The sequence below is a fragment of the Typopeltis vanoorti genome, chromosome 6 (genome assembly GCF_054136105.1).
Source record: "Typopeltis vanoorti isolate ZY-2024b chromosome 6, IOZ_Tvanoo_1.0, whole genome shotgun sequence".
Taxonomy (NCBI): Eukaryota; Metazoa; Arthropoda; class Arachnida; order Uropygi; family Thelyphonidae; genus Typopeltis; species Typopeltis vanoorti.
The window spans coordinates 36308801-36332500 of record NC_143554.1 but is presented as its reverse complement, the minus strand read 5'-3'; the positions used below and the strand labels follow the sequence as shown (position 1 = coordinate 36332500).

The 23700-nt window shown below is 35.9% G+C and overlaps 1 protein-coding gene across 5 annotated transcripts in view; it reads right to left on the bottom strand.

Moving 5' to 3' along the window:
* LOC150105383 (lisH domain-containing protein ARMC9-like) overlaps positions 1-23700 on the bottom strand; it is a 694238-nt gene that overhangs the window by 291178 nt on the left and 379360 nt on the right. For all 5 annotated transcript variants that reach the window (XM_090394755.1, XM_090394754.1, XM_090394756.1 and 2 more), the window contains exons 15-17: positions 22748-22887; positions 19460-19536; positions 18581-18655 (exon numbers count right to left, since the gene is read on the bottom strand). In XM_090394755.1, coding sequence (XP_090250881.1) covers positions 18581-18655; positions 19460-19536; positions 22748-22887 — 292 coding nt within the window. The remainder of the gene's footprint in view (positions 1-18580; positions 18656-19459; positions 19537-22747; positions 22888-23700) is intronic.

Sequence of the window (23700 nt, the reverse complement as noted above, 5' to 3'; positions counted from 1 at the left end):
TTAGAGTGGTGAATAAGTGGAATAAGCTGCCAGAGTCTGTTGTGGGTGCTGTGACAGCGAGTGAGTTCAAGGCAAGGTATGATAGATACTGTGAGAATGTCAAATAGTTGTGTGATGTTTAGGGCCTCCCTCGATGAGTCTGACTCCCTGGACATCACCAGAGTTAAAGATCGGTACTATCAACGTAAGAAGCCTGAATGGCAAAGAAATGGAGCTAGCTGAGGAATTACATAAGTACCAGATCGACATAATAGGGGTGACTGAAACAAAAAAGACCAAAACTGGTGAGATCTTTCTGAGCAATAAATACAAAATGTTATATTCAGGCAATGACAATCAAGGAAAAGAAGGAGTAGCCATAGTATTCAACACAAAATACGAGGCTAATCTTCTTGAATGGCAGTCAGTCTCAAATAGAGTAATGTAGGCAAATATGAGAATGGGGAACTGGACAATGAGACTTATTTGTGCCTATGGTCCCACAGAAGGTTCTACTAAGGTAGAAGTGGAGGAATTTTTTGAGGCTTTAGAAAAAGCAACTGACACAATGAAAAAGGAAAAGTTGGTCCTTGTTGGGGATCTAAATAGCAGAGTAAGAAATGATTGTGAGACATACAAAAATATTTTGGGAAAATTTGGAGAAAAGAGCAAAGCTAATAATAATGGCAAATACCTGTTGGATTTCTGCTCAGGACATGGACTGGTTATTACTAACACCATGTTCCAACATAAAAATGTGCACAAATTCACATGGAGAGAAGAGGCTAGGAATAAGAAAAGTCTCATTGACTATGTTATTGTTGATAGTGATGTTTTCGCCCTGGTGCAGGACACCAGAGTGTATAAAGGATTTGAAATTGGAAGTGATCACTATTTAGTCTTGAGCAGGATAAAATTGAATTTCATATTGAAAAGAATAACATGTAAGAAAGTTTTAAAGCGAATAAAAGTTGAGCAGCTCTCAGATGTGAACTGCATCTGAGAGCTGCTCAACTCAGAACTCCCTGGTGGACACAGGAAGTTAAAGAGGCAGTGAAGGAAAAGAAGAAAGCATATCAAAAGTTCCTGGCAAATAAGTCAGCTTTTACTCTTACAGAATACAGAAACAAATGTAAGAAAGCTAAACAGTGTGTAAAACTAGCTAAACAAAAGTCATGGGAGGACTTTGGCAAGAATATAGAAAATAAATATCAAGAAGGTGGCAAAATATTCTGGAGGTTGTTGAAGAAGCTTAGGAATGGAGGAAAGAGTGCTGTAAAAGGAGTTAGAGATGATAAAGGTGACATGAAAACAGGAGAAAAAGATATCCTTGAAGTATGGCGTAATTACTTTGAAAAACTGCTAAATGAAACAAGCAGTGATGACAGCACAGTGATAAAAAACACTGACCAGGCATGCAGTCAGGAATACATATCCATACTTGAAGTAGAAAAAGCCATCAAAGGCTTGAAATGTGGAAAGGCAGCAGGAGTAGATGATATTCGACCAGAAATGCTGAAGTATGGTGGTATAAAAGTCTTACAGTGGCTGCACTGCATAGTTCAGAAAGCCTGGACAGAGGGACACATTCCCGATGATTGGAATAGCGCTCTCATAGTATCCATATATAAAAAGGAAAATAAAACTGAATGTCAGAATTACAGAGGTATTTCCCTACTGAGTGTTCCTGGCAAGATCTATGCAAGTATACTTGAGAAACGGTTGAGAAGAATTGTGGAAGAAAAGCTTGGTGAAGAACAAGCTGGATTCAGGCCAAATAGAGGCTGTCAGGATCAGATCTTCACTTTACGACAAATAGTCGAGAAAGCATGGGAATATAACAATGATCTGAATTTAAGTTTTGTCGATTTGGAAAAGGCATATGACAAGGTGCCAAGAGAGAAGCTATTCAATACGCTGCAGTTATATGGTGTCAATGGGGCATTATATCAAGCAATGTTACAACTCAAATAGTCTTTATTTGAGTTGTAAGTCAGCAGTTAGAATTGAAGGAAGTACAGGAAGATGGTTTAATGTTAAATCTGGTGTGAGACAAGGATGTACATTATCCCCTCTGTTATTCATTATCTATATGGATCACATTATGAAGGAATGTGGTATTAAACCTGATATCAAAATTGGAGATGTTAATGTCAGCTCTTTGCTTTATGCGGATGATGTTATACTTCTAAATAAATCCGTTACAAGTCTGCAAGATTCTCTGACTAAATTGACTAGCTGTTGTAATAGATATGGTATGAAGGTCAGCAATAAAAAGACAAAGACAATGAAAATAGGCAGAATAATTGAAAATGTCAACTGTGTTGTGAATGGAGAACCTGTGGAACAAGTAAAACATTTCAGCTACTTAGGCACGATTTTTACTGAAGATGGTAAATTAAATATAGAAATAGACAACAGAATCAGCAAAGCTGGTATGGTGGGAAGTCAATTGAATAAATTCATATGGAATAAGAGAGAAATTAGTCGGAACACAAAATTAGCTGTATACAAGACAGTGTTCAAACCAGTTTTAACTTATGGATCTGAGAGCTGGGTCAGAAGTAAAACACTTGACCAAAGACTAGAGACCGCAGATATGAGAGTCCTGAGAAAGAATAGAGGCGTGAACAGATGGCATCAATGGCAATATCATATTAAAAATGAGGATATTAGGAAATAACTTGACATTGTCAGCATCCAGGAATCCGTTAGCAGAGCTAATCTCAGGTGGTATGGTCACTTAAATAGAATGGGAGAGGAAAGATTAGCAAAACACGTGTTCTCTGCCAGGTTGGCAGGAAAACGACCCAGAGGAAGACCAAGATATAGGTGGATTGATACGGTACAAAGTGCCTTAGACGATAGAAATATAAGATCTGATAATGTTGGAGTCTTGACAAGTAACAGACTGATTTGGAGGAAAATTGTAGATAGGAAGTTAGTAATGATGTAATTTTTTCATGTAGTACTGTCATATCCTGTACACCCCTTGAGGGTACATGGCAGGAATTTGATGATGATGACGATGATGTTTATTATTGATTTTTAACAATGCAGACAAATTGTTTCATTATTAACATAATTTTTTTTTCTTTTTTTTTGTAATTTTCAATTATGTGCTCAAAATGTAAAGATCCAGTAATGATCAAGGAAAGGAAGAGCTAGTGAAAGCATTCAACACCAAACATGAAGATAAACTTCTTGATTGGAAGGTAGTTTCAAGTAGAGTTATGTGGGCAAACTTCAAAACGGTGACATTGGACAATGAAACTTATTTGTGCCTATGGTCCTACAGAAGGTTCTAAGGAAGAAGTAGAGTAATTCTTTGGATAATTAGAACAGACAGCTAACATAAAGAAAATGGAAAAAGTGGTCCTGGTTGGAGATCTGAACAGCAGAGTACGAAATGAATGGTAAGTATTTACTGTACTTCTGCTCAGAACACAGACTATTCATTACTAATACCATGTTGCAACATAAAGATGTGCACAAGTTCACACAGAGAGAACATACAAGAAATAAGAACTCTCATTGACTACGTCATTGTTGATAGTGATATCGTCATTCTTGTTCATGATACAAGGGAGTACTGAGCATTTGAAATTGGAAATGACCATTACTTAGTACTAAGCAGGATAAAAATGGATATCACACTGAAAAGAACAGTATGTAAGAAAGCTTTAGGTTGAGCAGCTTTTACAGATAAACTACAGACTCGACTATACAAACATTACTCAGGATAAAATGAAACAAATTCAAAACAGTACCAATCCTTGAAGTCTCAGTGGTAAACTCTGAAGAAGACATTGAATGATTCAACTAGAGAGGTATATGGTGAAGTTGTCTGCAAGGATAGAAAAGTAATAAAATCATGGTGAACACAAGAAGCTAAAGAAGCAATGCTGGAAATAAAGAAAGCATAAAAATAAGTCAGCAGATGAACTACAAGAATACAGAAATATGTAAGAGAGCTAAGCTATGTAAAAGTAGTCACACAAAAGTCATGGCAAGACTTTGGTAATAAAAAGGTGGTAAAATGTTCTGGAAGCTATTGAAGAAGCTTAGAAATGGAGGAAAGAGTACTGTAAAAGGAATCAAAGATGGTAAAGGTCATATGAAAACTGAAGATAAGGATATCCTGGATGATTGGAGTAATTACTTTGAGACACTGTTAAATGAAATAAACAAGCAGTGACAGAACCATACTAGAAATTTTTCAAGAGGAATGCAAAGAGGAGTACATAACAATACTTGAGATTGAATAGCTAAAAACTTGTAATGCGGAAAGGCAGCTGGAGTAGATGATATTCGAGCAGAAATGCTTAAGTATGGAGGAATAAAAGTTTTGCAGAGGCTACACTGCATAATTCAGAGGGCCTGATCGGAAAGTCGATTTCCCAATGATTGGAATACAGCTCTCATAGTACACATCTATAAAAAAGGGAATAAAACTGAATGTGAGAATTACAGAGGAATTTCTCTACCAACTGTTCCAGGTAAGAATTATGGAAGTATACTGGAAAAGAGGTTGGAAAATATTGTGGAATCGAAACTAGGGGAAGAACAAGCTGGGTTCAGGCCAAGAGGTTATCAAGATCAGATTTTCACTTTAAGACAACAGTTGAGAAATCCTGGGAACATGACAAGGATCTGTGCATGATAAGGTGCCCAGAGAAAAGCTTTTTAAAACACTACAATTATATAAGATAAATGGAGCATTATACAGAGCAATACATAGTTTATATTTAAGTTGTCAGTCAGCAGTTAGAATTGAAGGCATTACGAGAAGATGGTTTCATGTAAAATCAGGAGTAAGACAAGGATGCATATTATCTTCGCTCTTATTCATCATCTACATGGATCACACTATGAAAGAATGTGGCATTAGGCCAGATATTAGAATTGGATGTGTCAAACTGAGCTCTTTGCTTTATGCAGATGATGATGTACTCCGAAACCATTTAGTGCTGCAAGTCTCCAGGATTCATTAACTAAAATGAATAAATAACAGCTGTAACAAATTTGGCACGAAAATCAGCAATAAAAAGCCCAAAACTATGAAAATAGGAGGAACATAGAAAACATCAGCTACCGTGGCAGGAAAATTCACCATAAACATTTTCGTCATAGGAAAATTCGATGTAAACATTTATGCTGTAAGACATTTTGCATTAATTTTTGTAAATAATCAATGGATGATAAAGGGTATTATCAAATCATTAAAAAGGCAAATCTTTATTAAGGTGAATGTCAGTGATACATAACATAATGAAATCATTTAAAAATTGTGCAAATTAAAAAAGATGCTGCATAATTAATTAACTTTTTTGCTGTGGATTGTCAATTCAACAAATCCATCAGTAACATCGCTCACCGGAAGAAATGCTAATGCTGTGAAGCATTTAATTTTCATGTTGAATTCAGCATCTGATTGATAGCGTAACTTCAAACTAATGGCAACAATTCTGCGATAAAGATTTTGTGCCATATGAAATAAACAATCTGTTATGGTTGTTGATGTAAATGTGTTAGAAAAAGCGTTGATAGTTGCTTTCTCAAAGTGAACCATTAATGTTTTGGGATCTAATTAAGCCCTTTAAGGCACTGAATAATCTGCTTTAAGTTAATTCTGATTTGCCTGAAAGCAAAGCAAAAAGCCGCCATGGAATCCTTAGGTGTCTCATGCCAGTCCTAAGCCTGAATAAAGGAGGAGAATTGGTCAGACGAATGTCGATGCTCTGACTGTAAAGAAAAAACACAATTGTTATGTGATGCCTATACGATCAACAGCTACAACATGTTGACTCGGATGTCACCCAAATCAACAAGGTCCGTGATACCAATCGAGTGATCAGGGGTTGGATCGAAAAGTGGGATACCGAAAGGAAGTAGAAACTGAAACTAACAGAACTATTATCAGTAGGAACATGGAATGTACAGACACTTTGGATGTCAGGAAAACTAGAATTACTTCGCGCGAAAATGAAGAGATATCGGTGCGATATACTAGGACTAGCAGAGTTTCGATGGACATCAGCAGGAAAGATAAATAGATGCGAAGTCATATGGTCATGGCATGACACCAAGCATGAAGCAGAAGTTGGTTTCCTTCTTAACAAAAAAGCTAGAAAGGCACTGTTAGGCTACAAACCAGTCAATGAATGAATCATAGCAAGATTTCAAGCAAAACCATTTAATATATTAATGCCTTTGAATATGGTCATGTGTATGGCAAAGGAGTGGAAAATATGCTTTGGGTTCGGACCTTTTAAGTATGTCTGGGGAGGGAAAACAGAAAATTCTAGAACAAGACCAAATAGATTGCATATCTAATTATAAGAATAGGCTAGGTCGTAATTTATTATGTCTATAAACAAATGCCAGGAGTATTAGAAACAAAGGGGTTGAGTGACTAAACAAGGCAGTGACTAAAGCTAAAGTTGTTGCTACTGAGGAGAGCGTCCGTCCTGAACAAAAGCACTGCTGCAATGATGATAATAATTTATCTGATGATACGTTGACATTAGAAATAGCTCGGTTAAAAGAAATTATTAGGAAATTGACCAGGGAATTGGAAAAGGTGGAAAAATGTTTGTCTAAACTTCGACAGGATAAGAAAAGGGATGAGAACAAGAACAGGCAAGAAAATACTGAACATGGAAATCAAAATATTAATAACAACAAGGTAAGTAAGTTAATATCTAAGAAAAAAGAAGTAATATGGTATGGTGACTCAATTTTAAAATTTGCAATTGCCGAGGGAGTCACCACTTCTAGTTTCCTGGGAGCGAAAATTAAAAATATGACAAATGTAACTGAAAACCAATAAAGAAATGTAAAAGAAATGGTAGTGTTGGTAGGTACTAATAATTGAAGTGGTGACAAACATAGTATGAGAGAAGATATGAAAGGTCTGTTGGAAGACGCGAGAAAGAAATGTGAAAGAGTAAAAATTGTAGAATTACTATGTAGATATGATAGTACTCAGTTAAGAAGGAGAGTGATGATAGCAAATGATTTCATGCCCAGACTATGTAGAAGATATGGATGTGAGTTTTTAGATGTGTGGTGTGTGTCTGATGACAGAAAAGATTTGTATAAGAATGATGGCCCTGCACTTGAATTCATTTGGCATCAGAAACCTAAAGAAATTACTTCTTGGTATGAGACCCAATGCAAAGAGTCAGGGAAAGTAGATCATCAAGGAAGAATGGGAAAAACGTGTGTGAAAGTTCAATTATGGTATACAAACATGATAAAGATATTAATGCCTTTGAACATGGTTTTGTGTATGGCAAAGGAGTGGAAAATATGCTTCAGGTTCGGACCTTTTAAGTATGTCTGGGGAGGGAAAACAGAAAATTCTAGAACAAGACCAAATAGATTGCATATCTAATTATAAGAATAGGCTTGGTCATAATTTATTATGACTATACACAAATGCCAGGAGCATTAGAAACAAAGGGGTTGAGTTTGTTGCTTTATTGAATATGATGTGGTCTAAGATTGTTGGCATTAGTGAAACCTAGCTATCAGAATCAGATATGGTAAGTGGGATCGAGTTTAACGGATACAGTATTTTTAGGAATGACAGAAGAGATAGGAGAGGAGGAGTGCTACTAATGATATCAGATGACGTAAATCCAATTAGGGTAGAAATACAAGAAAACAATGATGGTAACAATGTTCCATGTAGCGATGAGTTTGAGTCTATCTGGTGTGAAGTGGAGGTTAACAGAATGAAATATATGGTGGGATGTTCTACGAACTCGGCGGCTCAGTTGTAAGGGACGAAGAAATGCATCGCCAATTTAGCCTTACGGGTACCAAGCGAATGATCATTATGGGTGACTTTGATTTTCCAAATATTCATTGGGCAGAAGAGAAATCTCATGATAAGAAAGAACAGAAATTTATTGAATTGTTGCAAGATAACTTCTCAAGCAGCATGTGAAAGAAGGAACTCAAGGTCAAAGAGTGTTGGATTTGCTCAGAGCATCAGAAGGGATATCTGTCAAGAATATGGCTATTTTACCACCAATTGGTGACAGTGATCATGCTGTTCTTTCTTGGGAAGATCTACTTGTATCGAAGCTCCGAATAAAATAAGCTACATGCTGAACTACAAAGCTGGAAATTATGATCGACTTAGAAGAATACTATCTTTTGACCCAAGGTATCAGTTACTCAATAGAAAAAAAAGTCAGCAATGCATGGGAATCTTTGAAAAAGTGCTTAAATGAGGTAGTATCTCAATGTATCCCTAGTGTTTGAAGAATAAATAGGTTGGGAGTGAAATGGATGTGCAGCCTTATTAAGCAAGAGATTCACAAGAAGAATATGACCTGGAAAGAATATCATGAGAATAAGAGTGAGAGAAGTTATGAAATATATAAAGCTCAGGCCAGAAAAGTAACGAGTTTTAAAAGAGGTAAACTGTGAGTAGACATATCGATACAAAATAAATAATGGAAAAAACTCACGTAGAAAGATTATTTAATAGTATAATTTTCGCCTGTGTGTCACAGGCATCTTCAGTACATTAAGCTCAAAATTAAACACTAGCTGACAATTCCAAAAAGCGCCACCTAAGTAGCTGGTGTAAGATAACTAAAAAGGTCAATAACTTTCCTAAAAAAAAAAAAATAATAATAATAATAAAAAAAAAAAAATTAATACAATAAAAAGTTAGGAAAGATTAGCTAATTTGTAAAGTACTATCTCCCATAAAGGGGATAGACGTAAGCCGTCGGATCTGTTTAAGTTAGGAGAATGAAGTAGAGTTTCACATGTTTCTTTATAAAGGCATTCCATGAGAAACTGACTTTTGTGAAGAACTCTTGTCTTTCTCCAATGAACTCTGTGTCTAGTGAAGATGGCATGTTCAGAAAGTCCAGACTTTTCAGGTTTAAAGTATTCAATATAAGATTGGTGTTCTTCTAGCCGAATAGAGGCAGATCTTCCCGTTTGTCCGAAATAAGATAATCCACAAGAACACGGAATCTGGTAGACACCTGGATGATTAAGATGTGGAAGCTTGTCCTTAGGAGAAGTGAGAAAGGTGGAGATTTTTCTAAACGGTCGAAAAGCAACAAAAATATTCAGTGGTTTTAAAACTTTTGCTATACGTTCACTGATGCCTTGTACATAAGGGATAGTAATGCGCGTTATTTTTTTTTTTAGGAAAGTTATTGACCTTTTTAGTTATCTTACACCAGCTACTTAGGTGGCACTTTTTGGAATTGTCAGTTAGTGTTTAATTTTGAGCTTAATGTACTGAAGATGCCTGTGACACACAGGCGAAAATTATACTATTAAATAATCTTTCTACGTGAGTTTTTTCCGTTATTTATTTTGTATAGAAAAGTAATGAGTATTGTGAGTAAAGTTAAAGCGGAGTATGAAAAGAAATTGGCCATGCAAGCTAAAGGCAATCCAAAAGAATTTTATCGTTATGCCGTAAGCAAAAGAAAGAATGAATGTTAAAGAATAACTTTATTGAATGCAGTTGGTACACGAGTGCCGGAAGCTAAGGAGATGTTTCAGTTAATGAGTGCTCACTTTACTAAGATATATCAACCAGGTGTATGTAGCATGTTGCACAGTGCAACTGCTACATTGAATGAAGAGTTAGAGGTTCATGAAAATAAGGTTGAAGAGTTCTTGCATAACCTGGATCAGAATTTATCAATTGGGATAGATTGAATATCAGCCCGCTTGCTAAAGGAATATTCAGCTGAATTGGCTAGGCCTTTCACACATTTGTATAACTTGAGTCTCAGATCAGGAATGACACCACAAGAATGGAAGGAATGTTTGATAGTTCCATTGCACAAGGGTGGTGCAAAAACTGATGCGTCTAACTACCGATCTATTAGTATCTCTGGTGTTGGAAGTTTATTTTCCACTGGTTAGACTATAATAAATTTAGTTTAATCCTTTATCCAAGTGTAAGCAAACAAAGTTTGCACCTGAAGTACCTTCAGGTCTGAGGCAACTCATGGTAAAGGTGAACCAAGCTCTCATCACTCCTTGTCTCAGTATCTCCCATATTGCAAAGCACATCTCCTTGCGGATCTGTATAATGCTATGCATTAAAGTAAGGGCCACTACCCAGATCGGTTTCGACCTTTATTGAGGTCTCGTCAGTGGGAGCCAGACCCAGAAGTGGTGATACTAAGGCAGAAGCAATGGAGAGGTCATATTTACCTCTTGTATTTACAACTGGTATGAGTTTCCAAACTAGTATAGTACCAGTCTGGGTAGTGGCCCTTCCCTTAATATTTTATTACACGCAATACTGAATACCTACAATGATAATGAAATAAAAATAAGTGAAAAAAAATCTGAAAAACAATCTATAAACCAAGGGGTAAGACAGGGATGTTCTCTGTCTCCAGCACTTTTCAATACTTATGTTAATGAAATATTAATACAGTGGAACACTTCAAACAATCAAGATATAGAAATTTCTCGCCTGATAAACAGAACACTCAATCTAAATATAGTACAAAAAGAAACATGTTTGAAAATATACACTACTTTAACAGTGCTCACATTTTATTATATGACAGTGAAATTTGGGCAATAAATAAACAAGATAAACAAAGAATAAAAACAAGTGAAATGAGATTTATGAGAAGAACTGCAAAATACACATTATTAGACCAAAAAAGTAACAAACACATTTTAAAAGAACTAAAAACAAAATCAATAGAAGAAAAATGAAACAATTATAAACAAAAATGGATAGAGCATGTAAACCGAATGGCCAACACCTGATATCGTAAATAAATACTAAAATATAAGCCAATTGGAAAGAAGTAGACCTCAAAAAAGGATACTGGATGGATAATGAGACTGGAACAGACCAATATGGTCTATACCCCCATAATTAGTGTTATGATGAAGGATGTATTATCAATATTCTCTTTCCATTGCTGACAGGTAGACAGTACAAAAACACCTGGGCTGTTATAAATAATGGAATGTTCAACATATTACATAATCTGTTTCAAATATATGGTACAAGAGGGGCAGCTGTAGAATGCGTATTCTACTTTTTCAAACTTGCAACAGATGTTGTAAGTTTGAAACATTGGAGATTAGATCTCCAATGCTCATGTATTTGACAGCGTTTACTGGAAGGTGACCATGTGCAATTCTCCAAGCAATATTACTCCTGTTAGGGTATCCTTAGAACTTCAGTAAGTTATTAAACAGAGTGTCATTCTTAGTATCCAAATGTGGAAGTTTGTGGTAGAAAATGTTTCTTTTTACCAGATTCTGCTGTTATTAATGACAAAAATATCAGTGGCAGACTGCTGTAGCATCTTAGAATTCTGTACAGAATGCTGTAGTATTTAGTAACAATCTCAGGTGGAGGTCTGCAGATACATGATTAGTTCGCAATATTTTGTGGATTTTTTAAGCTGTGTTGCTTAACCCTTTAACCATTAGACATGTGCTGTGCATGTTCATTGGTGTTGTTTCTTTAGAATTACTAACACATTGAGCATGTTTCTGTAATTTATTGTTAGCTTTACTAACATTCTGAGCACATTTCTGTAAACTTTTTCGTTTTGCTATTGTTATAACTGTTTTACTCGAACACCTAAATTATAAACGTGCACTAGGCATGTTTATAATTTAGTTTTCTTGCTTACACATAAAGGGCGATTGTTCACTATGAAAAAGAAACGGGTGTCTGCTTTGCTAAAATGAAAGTAAGAAGGACACACGTGGTGTAAAAAATTGTCTTCGACATTGGGTTTGTAGAAGAGCAAAACATTGCCACATTATTTACAAGAGATTTTGATAGCGAGTCAGATGAAGAATATGTTGAAGAATTCTTTTTAGATATAAGTGATGACAGCAATGTTGATGTCTCATTGGAGAGTTCTGATAGTGATGAAGACAGTTGTGGTTTGTCCCAGGCTAGGAGTTGGTGCAGTATACTGGATGGCTTGGCATGTTTACTTCGTCCTCACTTTTCTTTTACTGGTATACACCTGGTATTTTTCGAGATATCCCCATAATGAACTGCTCTTTGAAACTATTTGATTATATTTTGATGAAGATATAATGAACATTTTAGGTGAGGAAACAAATAGAAAGCTATGCAGTTCATTGGTGCTACACACCTCAAAAGTTTTTCTCGTTGTTTTCATTGGAAAGACAGAGACAGCAGTGAACTGAAGGTGTTTTTAGCATTATTACTGCTTCAAGCCATAGTTCAGAAATCAGAAATAAAATGGCACTGGTCTAAAGAAAAGTTGATCAAGACACGATTTTTTTTTTAGAAGTGATGCCTGAATGTAGTTATTCCTTGATAATGAAATTTTTACACTTTGTCGACAAGGATTCTGATTATCCCAATCCAAAATTAAAAAAAATTGGAGTTTTTTTTTGGATGCGCTCAAAAATAAGTTCCAGGAAGTTTATACACAAACAAGATATTTGTGTGAATGAAAGCCTTATTTTATACAAGGACCAACTTGGTTGGAGAGAGTACATGCCGCTGAAGCACTCTCACTTCAGTGTCAAATGTTTTGAACTTTGTGAATCATCTGGTGAACTAATAATTTATACAGTTAAAGGAACTCAGGTATCCAGTTTACTGCCTAATCCATCTTTTGGTACAAATTGCTGTCACCTTAACATCTTCTTTGCTGAATAAGGGGTACTGCATTTCCTTATTATGGGATTGCTAATTATAATTATTGGACTGCTAAGATGACCAGAAAAGGACTTAAACCTGAAGAACTTAAATTTAAGTTGAAGAAAGGAGAAATTTGTGTCTTTCAGCATAGGAAGATCATTGAATTGAAATGGAAAGACAAGAAAGATGTCACCATGCTGACCACCATAGATGGGAATGAGATGGAGGATGCAGAGACAATTATTATTATTATGTGACATCTCCAGGGTGTCCAAAGACTCATCAAGGGAGGGCACCTACTCTACCACTCTCCGTCTCACTGCTCAATCCACCAAGTACAGCGAACAGCATCATTTACACCAACACCATCTACTGCCTACGGCCACTAGTGTTTTCACAAACAATCACAAACATTCATGCCCACGGAGGGACTCGAACCCGTAGCCCTTTGGCTGGAGAGCGGATATGCTAACCACTTGGCCAACCAGGCTGAAGACAAGGAAAGGCACCATGAAAAAAACAGCTATTATAGTACAATACCACAACCATGGGAAGTGTTAATCATTTAGACCAAATGCTTTCATATTATCCTGCTATGAACCAACAGATATGTAAATATATTCAGACACCTTTTACATATCTCTGTGAATGATGCTTTTGTAATACACAGAAAGTTAGGTGGTAAGTTTGATCATTTAGCTTTAAGGCTGGATCTCAATGACAAAACCACTGAAACCTACCACACCCCGAAGGCTAACAAGAAAGCCAGAAGACCAGCTAAAGGAAGAAACCCAATCAGACTGACAGGAAGGAACTTTCCAGAATATTTATCCCCCACTGCAAAGCAGCAGAGCCAAGAAGAAAATGTGCCGTTTGTTGAACAACATCAGTTTTTGGAAAAAAAAGGTTTGCAAAAATTGCGAATATCATGCCCTGATTACCAGGTATGCTTGTGTATTTCACCAAGCTTCAAAATCTACCACACAATTAGAAACTACTGAAGAAATATTGATGAATGTAGGTTTTATTATTATTATTATTATTCAGGCCTCCACTGAGTGAAAAGACTCATCGTGGGAGGTCCTTTCTAAGAAACACAAGTTTATCAAGACTTATCGAGGGAGGTCCCTCCTAGGAAACACAAAGTCTATCATACCACTCCTTAAATGCATTGACTATTCTCGCTCTCACCACTCCATCAGGCAATGCATTCCATGGTTCAATCACCCTCCATGCAAAGAAACCACTCCTCACCCTCTTGCTCACAGTTTCCCTTTCATAACTTCCAGGGATAGCCCCTTGTCATGACTCCTTCCCGCTGTTCAACCAAGTGAAAGAACACCCCAGTGTCAACCCTGTAACCACCTCTCAACAGTTTAAAAGTCTCAATCATATCACCTTTCCTTCTTCTATCCACCAAACTCTGCAGTCCACATTCCCTCAGCCGATCCTGATAACTAACATTGTACAATCCTGAAACTGTCTTTGTTATCCACCTTTGTACCCTTTCCTCAGTTAATTTATCCCATTCAAATCCTGGTGACCATATCTGAGAACAATAGTCTAAGTGTGGTCTGATCAGAGTCTTATACAATGGAATGATAACCATTTTATCTCTGCAGGTCAGTGTCCTTCTCATTATTGCAGCAATCCTCTGCATTATCTTCACTACCTTTGCAATATGTCCCCTAAATTTCAGGTTTCTAACAATCATCAAACCCAGATCTCTTGTCTCTCCTACTTCCTCAAGTTTAACTCCTCCCATAGAGTATGCAGCGTCCCATCGATGTGTCCCAAACCTCAAGACCTTACATTTTGTTGTATTAAACTAACATCCCCATTCATTTGCCCATCTATCTAGCTCATTCAAATCCTCTTGCAGGGTTACCATATTTGCACTATTACTAATAATCCTTCCCAGCTTTGCATCATCCGCAAACAACTGAATATCCCCTCGCAATCCACGGACAATGTCATTGATATAAAGGTTAAACAATATAGGTCCCAGTGCTGAGCCCCTGTGGAACCCCACTTGTAACCTTCTGCCTCTTTGATATTGCTCTACCATACACAACTCTCTGATACCTATCGGACAGCCAATCCTGAATCCAGTTGACCAATCTGACATCCAGACACAAGTGCTGCAACTTGAATATCAGCTTATCATGTGGCACCCTGTCAAATGCCATTGCTAAGTCTAGGAAAATGGCAGTATATGCCTTTCTCTCATCAAATGCTCTTGTAACTTTATCATAAAAGGCTAGCATATTGCTAAAACAAGAGCGCCCCCTTCACAAATCCATGTTGACTCTCACTGATAACATTACCCTTATCTGCCCAATGCTGTATATGGTCCTCACTACTTTCTCCAAGATCTTACTAACTACTGATGACACACAAACTGGCCTATAATTAGACACTTCCAGTCTGCTACCACCCTTATGCAATGGCACTATCTTACCTTCCTTCCACTCCATGGGCACCTTTCCTGCAGCCAGACTTTCATTGAAAAGCCAGGTCAAAGGCACTGTCAGTTCCTTAGCACATTCTCTCAAAACTCGTGGTGAAATACCATCCAGTCCCACAGCTTTACTAATATCTAGAGTACTCAGTATGTGGAACACACTCTCCTCTTGCACCTCTAAACTGCTCTATCCCTTTAGTATTCAAATTGACTCCTCCAGGATGAAATACTCCAATAAAGTGTTCATCGAACAATTCCACTATGTCCTCTGCAGCAGTCACTCTATTCCCATTTTTATCCCACAATGTCATTTTTCCACAGTCATCATATTTATAAAAATCATTTATTAATTAATATGTAAATAAATAATTGTTCATACCCTGTTAATCAAGTAGTATTGAAATTTGAAGGGGGGAAAAAAAAAAAAAAAAAAAAAAAAACCTTGGGTAATGTACCTGAAACTGGAACCTAACAGTCAAAGGATTAAACAACAGAATTTTAATACTGGAAACCCTAAGACTCCATGCTTCTTTGATATTTAAAGAAATTGCTTTTTAACTACCTGATATTATTGGCTGAACCAAAACACTTACTATGGTTATCATGTAATTTGTTGTTTGCAAATAGTTAGAAGGTATATTACCTTATTATTAAAATACTCTATATACTCTATATTAGAGATAGTTGTGGAAGGTTTTTCAAATTGTACTTGACAAGAAATGATGATTATCATCATCAATTTCCTGATATATTCACCCAAGTAGTGTTCAGGTTACTATGACAGCACAACATGATTAAGTTTACATTATTATTAATCTCCTATCAAAATTTAACTTGAAATCAATCTATTACTTGTGAGCACTCCAATAGTGTCATATCTAACATTCCGTGCTTCTAAGGCACTTCTGACCGAATCAATCCACCTAGACCCTGGTCTTCCTCTGAATCTTTTTCCTGCAATCGAACACCACTTCTGCTAACCTTTCTTCACCCATTCTATTTAAGTGGCCAATACCACTTTAGATTAGCTCTGCTGATACATTCTTGATTGCTAATAATGTCAAGATCCTTTCTAATATCTTCATTTTTAATATGATTCTGCCATTGATGCCATCGGTTCACTCCCTTAATTTTTCTTACAACTCATATCCGTGGTCTCTAGGCTTTGATCAAGTGCTTTATTTCCAACCCAACCCTCAGATCCATAACTTAAATTGGTTTGTTACACTGTCATGTATACTGCTAGTTTGGTGTTTTGGCTAATTTCTCGTTTACTCCATATAAATTTATTCTGCTAGCTACCCACCATACCAGCTTTGCTTATTCTCTTGTCTATTTCCAGATTTAACCTGTCATCTTCACTAAAAACTGTGCCTAAATAGCTGAAATATTTTACTTGTTCTATAGGATCTCCATTCAGAATGTAGCTGAAGTTTTCTATGTTCCTGCTTAAGCCTGTGTAGCTCAGTGGATGTGGCTTTTGCATACCACAGCGCTTGGCCACATGAAGGAAGACTTGGTTTCGAGTCTAATAGGTGCCTAGAGGAAATTTTTCTAAACCTTTTTTTTGCATCGGTTCTCGAGTTAGTCGATCTCTGGCATGGGCAAGCAGTTTTTTTCTCCTGGAAATTCGGGGTTTTCATCCCGTAAACTCAAAAAAAAATCTACCATAGAACCCACATTATTTCAGACATTAAATACAAGTGTTAGGGCTAGGGACCACGAGATGGTGGCACCTGCAGAGCCGTCTCTCTTCACTGCGTGCTGCTTAATTAGTGATAGCCTTGGGCCAGCTAAACTATCTCTGATTGGGTACCAGTGAAGATTGAACTGTCCACTGAGTCTCCAAAAAGTTAGATAAGGGCTAAAAATGGCCTCACCTACTCCCTATGTATACGGGAATAAAAAGGCATTAGCTGAATTTTTTTTTTTTTTTTGATTTGGTCTTTTTATTGCTGATTTTCATGCCAAATTTGTTACAACTTTTATTCATTTTGTTTAGTGAAACCTGGAGACTTGCACTAGATGGTTTAAAAGTACAACATCATCTGCATAAAGCAAAGAGCTAAGTTTGACATGTCTAATTCTAATATCAGGCGTAATGGCACTTTCTTTCATAATGTAATCCATATAGATAATGAATAAGAGTGGAGATAATGTGCATTCTTAGCTTAGCTTGCTTACATTTTTCCCTGTATTCTTTTTAGGGTATCTGCTGACTTAATTGCTAGGAACTTTTGGTCTGCTTTCTTCTTTTCCAGGATTGCTTCTTTAGCTTCTTGTGTCCATCATGGTGTTCTTATATTTCTACTCCTTGCAGACAACTTCACCACATCATCCCTAGCTGAATCAACCAATGTCTTCTTCAGCGTTTGTCACAGAGATTCAAAGGTTTGGTTCTTGATTTCAATTTGTTTCATTTTTTCTTCAATAACGTTTGTATAGTTGAGTCTACAATTTACTTGTAAAAGCTACTCAACTTTAATTTTTTTTCAAAACTTTCTTGCATACTGTTCTTTTCAGTGTGATATCCATTTTTATCCTGCTTAGTATTAAGGAGGATATCTAGTATCCTGAACCATTATGATATTGCTATCATAATGCTGCTTCATATCACAAGAAATTATATTCTTGCTCAATCCAGGTTTAAGTAAATACAGTTTTCAAGTGATTTATCTTCACAACTGGGCAACTTGTATATAGAGGCTGTTGACTTCATGTCTAAGGAATAATGATACTAAGGTAACTGATATGAAGTCAACAGCCTCTATATATAAGTATCCTAATCATGAGGATACTGCATAAACATTAGTGTGTGCGTGCGCATACACATGTGGATATAAACAAGAATACATTTTGGAAAATTATGGAGACAACTACCGTGTTTGAGTAAAACTTTAGTTTACTATAAACCAAAACCCACATTCGATGTTAATATCAAGGTCATCTTCTGGAGCATATATATACTATATACAGACACAAGCTGCACTACAATCTACATTTTTTCACCAGAGGACAGGCCAATAATTGTTGTAATGATTGGTCAGTAACTGTAACAAACCATGTAGATTGTAGTGCAGCTTGTGTCTCTGTATATAGTATATATGCTCCAGAAGATGACCTTGATATAAAGGTCGAAATGTCGAATGTGGATTTTGGTTTATATTAAACTAAAGTTTTACTCAAACACAGTAGTTGTCTTCATAATTTTCCAAAATGTATTCAGATCACCGTGCAAGCCTAAAAGAAAGGATAAACAAGAATACAATTCTTATCAAGTAAAATTTAAATTAAAAAATATCTGAGTTCTACTGTTGTACTCACAACAGTTTATAAAGAAATTGTGGTAATTTGTTCAAGTTCTTACTTTGCATTACTCAAATAAAACAGTTTAAAATGTAATGCAAACTTTTTCCCCCCTCAAATATAAAAATATACTTCAAAGATATAATTCATTTTTAAATAAAAAATACCATTTTTACTGCATACTGTTTGATATCTGAGACTGAGAGGACACTATATAAAGCTCCATTAACATATGGCAGAATCTATAAAAAGAAAAGTCAAAACTGTCAAGAATTTTTAATATACCTAATCAAATTAATTAATGATATGTTGAGTTGTCCTAAACACATCACTTCACACTAAGCAAAACAGATGAAACTCAGAAAACAAAGAGAGCATCTCCTAACAAATGACAACGTTCTATCAGTTTGGTTGGCACAATAACCAATCACAGTCACTGTTTCTGGAATGATATTGTCTCAGCACACATCCTGTCTCGCCTTTTGGGTGGTTTAAAACTACTGGAACACTAAGAATTTGACCCGCTGCGCCATCTGTAAATCTATTTAAAGGTGTCCTTGTTTGTGACTGCACACCTGGGCTATTAAAGCAAATGTGATGCAATGTTTACATTTCAAAAAGTGTCCTCTTAATGAAGCATTAGCATACTGCATTTAATTTTAGGAATCACATGAAGCCAGGAAACAATTAGGTGAGTCTTTAACAAGAATAAATGCAAAAACATAATATTGGTGATACTGCAATTTCACGGGTGTGCACAGAACACCTAGCACATCCTGAATATATATGCTCCTGATAGATATACCATGCACTGCTTCTGAAAAATAAATGATAGCATGAAAGAACTTTTTTCTTTTCTTTTTATTTTAATGTCAATCTTACCTACAAAAGACTGGAAACCTATTGTACATTTATTACAATGGGTGGCTATGTGTTGGTTTGAGTGCCAAGATACCACTAAGCTAGTTCACAGTCATAGATATGTATTTCTTTTTTATATTAATATTAAAAACTAACACGAATTAACATTAAAAATATAAATATACCTCATTATTTTCATGCTTAAGAAGATTGCTCAAAATCCATAACACTTTTTCTTTGAATGGTTCACATTTTATTTTTCCTACAATAAAAAATAATATATTTAATCAGGAACAATGGATTTCAATAATAAACAAAGCAATAACTAACAAATACTGATAAAAATAAAAACATCACCAGTATTATTATGATAAGAGAACTTATATGAATACTAAACGTGTGTTTGTGTATATATTGTATATATACAGTAGTGAACAAATTAATCTGAACACTCACATTTCAAAGAAAAATTTTAATTTTGCAAAAAAAAAAAGTACAAAAATTAAACTCTAACTTTATCTAATAATTTACATATGTAAATTACTCCTCTAGTAGCAAGGCTTATACGTTGGTCAGACATAACTGGTGATTAGTTTACGGAATTAACAACGCATATAAAGTATATTAATTAAAGGTAACTTTAATGAATAACTTCTATATTTCGGCAACATCACATAGACATCTTCAGGAACATAAAGATATGGTATGTGCACGCAGGCACTAACACAAAGCAAATGAGGAAGAAAGCAAGAAACTAATATTGTTCCTAAAGTCCTAATGGTGCCCTCTGGTGGGCTAATTTGGTAGTCTTGGCAGTTGGGCTGAAGTTCTCATAATGTAAGTCTCCCAAATTTGGGGTAGTTTCATGCACCCAAATTTGTTGAGGTTAGGAACGTTTTTTAGAGCTGCTGAAGATTCTTTGAATAATCTTTCGTATTTAAACTTACTGCGATTAATTATTTTTGTTTTCTTCCAACGAATTTTATGGTGGGTATCTAAGGCATGGTCTGCCAGCCCAGAGCGGCTGTACTGGTGGAACCAGATGTAGTCTTGGTGTTCTGAAATCCTGATATTTGTTGATCTGCCTGTTTGGCCAAAGTAGGACAATTTGCAGCTGCAAGGGCAATTAAAGGACAAATTGTAGGACAATTTGCAAGCCTTAAACTCCGCCCAACAAAAACCCACTATTTGGCTTCGTTATGTGGATGATGTGTTTGCTATTTGGCCACATGGCTCAGACACACTCCACTCCTTCCTAACACACTTAAACAACCAACACCCCAGAGTCCAGTTCACCTTAGAAAAAGAGGAAAACAACACCCTCCCCTTCCTAGACACTTTAATCACCCGCCAGCTTGATGGATCTTTGGTTTTCTCTGTTCACAGAAAACCCACCCATACTGGCAGATACATTCACCAGCAGTCCCCCCCCCCCCCTCACAACAATATGGGGTTATAAAAACACTATATAACAGGGCAAAATTAATCTGCTCAGATGACAAGGCCCTAACTACTGAACTAAACCACATCCTCAACACTTTCTTAGCCAATGGCTATAACCCCCAAAAAATCCAAAAAATACTAAAACCAGTAAACCACAACCCCCCTCCCCCCCTCCACAATAAAGATTACACCAAGTCTATCACCATCCCCTACATCCAGGGCACCTCTGAGAAAATTACCAATATCCTCAAAAAATATGACCTTACTTCCTGTTACAGACCATATAAAAAGTTGGCATCCCTTATCCGCTCTACCAAAGACCACCCACTTCCCCTAGACCTACCTGGTGTATACCAGGTCCCTTTCAGCTGCAAACTGTCCTACTTTGGCCAAACAGGCAGAACAACAAATATCAGGATTTCAGAACACCAAGACTACATCCGGTTCCACCAGTACAGCTGCTCTGGGCTGGCAGACCATCCCTTAGATAGCCACCATAAAATTCGTTGGAAGAAAACAAAAATAATTCATCGTAGCAAGTTTAAATACGAAAGATTATTCAAAGAATCTTCAGCAGCTCTAAAAAACGTTCCTAACCTCAACAAATTTGGGTGCATGAAACTACCCCAAATTTGGGAGACTTACATTATGAGAACTTCAGCTCAACTGCTAAGACTACCAAATTAGCCCACCAGAGGGCACCATTAGGACTTTAGGAACAATATTAGTTTCTTGCTTTCTTCCTCATTTGCTTTGTGTTAGTGCCTGCGTGCACATACCATATCTTTATGTTCCTGAAGATGGCAATGTGACGTTGCCAAAATATAGAAGTTATTCATTAAAGTTACCTTTAATTAATATACTTTATATTCGTTGTTAATTCTGTAAACTAATCACCAGTTATACTCCTCTGTTCCTAATAAATTGATTAATTCACTCAGGAATGGACTCTACCAACACAGAACCCATTTTTATTATTTCTGCATCTTGAAACCATACTTTTATAATGGTTTTATAATGTTTATCCTTTGTATCATCACAAATATTATACTGCATAATGTCAGGAGAGTTACCTGGCCACTGAAGCAATTGGATGTTGTATTTTTATGGAACTCATTCACTTTTTTTGAAGTGTAGCATTGAGTGACCTGTTGGTAAATGAGTTCTTTGTCTTTCTGCATCTGTGGGATCACTCTTTTCTCCAATATTTTTATGTATTGGTCACTTTTCATCATACTATCAACAGTCATAAGTGATCCTGGATTGTCATGTGTAGAACGACCCCAAAATATCTTTTTAGCTGTGTGTTTAGGAGCCTGTTAAAGGTGGATGGGTGGGTGAAGTCTTCTCAGCTGCTGATTTGCAATGGCACTCACACTCCTTGAAAAGAAATGGCTCTCATTTCTTTTCAAGAACACATTTAAGTCTACAGCAGACAATCTTCAATTCATTTTGCTTTTCCTAACTAGTAAATGATCCTTGAGTAAGTGTAGTTTTCCTTTTTTGCCCACATTTTCCTTTTCTGTCAATGAAAAGATATACCTGTTCCTAAACCACTCTAAAATCTCATTAATAGTACTCAAACCAACACCATGTTCATTGGCAATTTGTCTTTGAGTCATGGATGTGTGCTGAGAAAGAGTACATATTTTTGAACGCTTTCTTGGAGATGTATCCATTTTATATCTACACAAAATGAATAAAACACCACAAATGTCGACTTGTTTACACTATTAAAACATACAACACTATTAATAAACATCCTACACAATTAGAACATGCATCGTTTAACCAAAATAGTGAACTAAAACAAGAAGCAAACCAAAATCAAAAACTTTATGAAAATTTCTGTTTGTTCAGATTAATTTGTTCACTACTGTATACGAGGAATTAATGTAAGAAACATGATAAGTAATTGCATAAATATATGTTAAAAAGAGAAAAAAAAAGCTCAAAAAATAATAAACTGAAACAAAAAAAAGCAAGTAAAACATAAAGAAATAAAAGAACACTATGAAAAAGGATGACACCTGCTGATCGAAGACAAAGATTCATAAACAGGGCAACAGCATATTCTAAGCCATAATCTGTAAGACATTTTGGATTCCCTAGTGTTTCTATGAGCCATTCTATGATACCAGAATCGATCATGCTGTTTTGAAGCGTGTGTCTAGAGAAAAATATAAAATCTGAATGAATAAATTATATTTTGAGCTTTCTACATTAAAATAGCATTACTGAAATCTATAATGCAACTTATAGTTGTTATGTGACTCTAAATCATATTACTTGTTAAATAAAACAGTAAAAGTATGAAATAAAAGTTTTAATCATAGTATTTATACTTGACAAGAAATCATATTATTGTTTTAATCCTTTAATGAACAAAATTTGCACAACTGCCAACTTCATTTGGTAAAAGATTAAAACAGTTAACTCAGAATCCCATAATGCAAAAACATTATAGAGATAATGAGGCAGATAATGGGAAGTCAACAGATTCTATATACAAGAGACTAGTGAATATGCTTTACATGCAAGCTTTGCTAGCTTAGTAAGATTTGATAAATGATTAAATAAAGAATATAATTTCTTGTTTTAATTATTTCTGGAAAATTTTCCACGTTACTTCTCCAAATAAATATTATTTTTTTATGGCTTTTTTTGCCTATTTTTGTTTAGGAGTATCCCTTTTGTGATGTCATTGGCTTTTTACTCAATTTTAGGGCACTGCCGATGTTTTAAAGACATAGATATATGAAGAATATAAGGAAGGAATAATTTTGGACATACCTTTGTAGGATGTTCCTGGTTGTCATCTTATTGAGCGGCATCTGGCGTATGGTGATATTACTGAATATGACTGAAAGAAAGGGGGGTGGAAATGTGGGAGAATTGCAGGTAAGGTATGTGAAATTTAAAATTCGGGGTTTTAAGGGTGGGTGGTGAATTCTTTGGGAAGAAGGTGAAAGATAGAAATTTT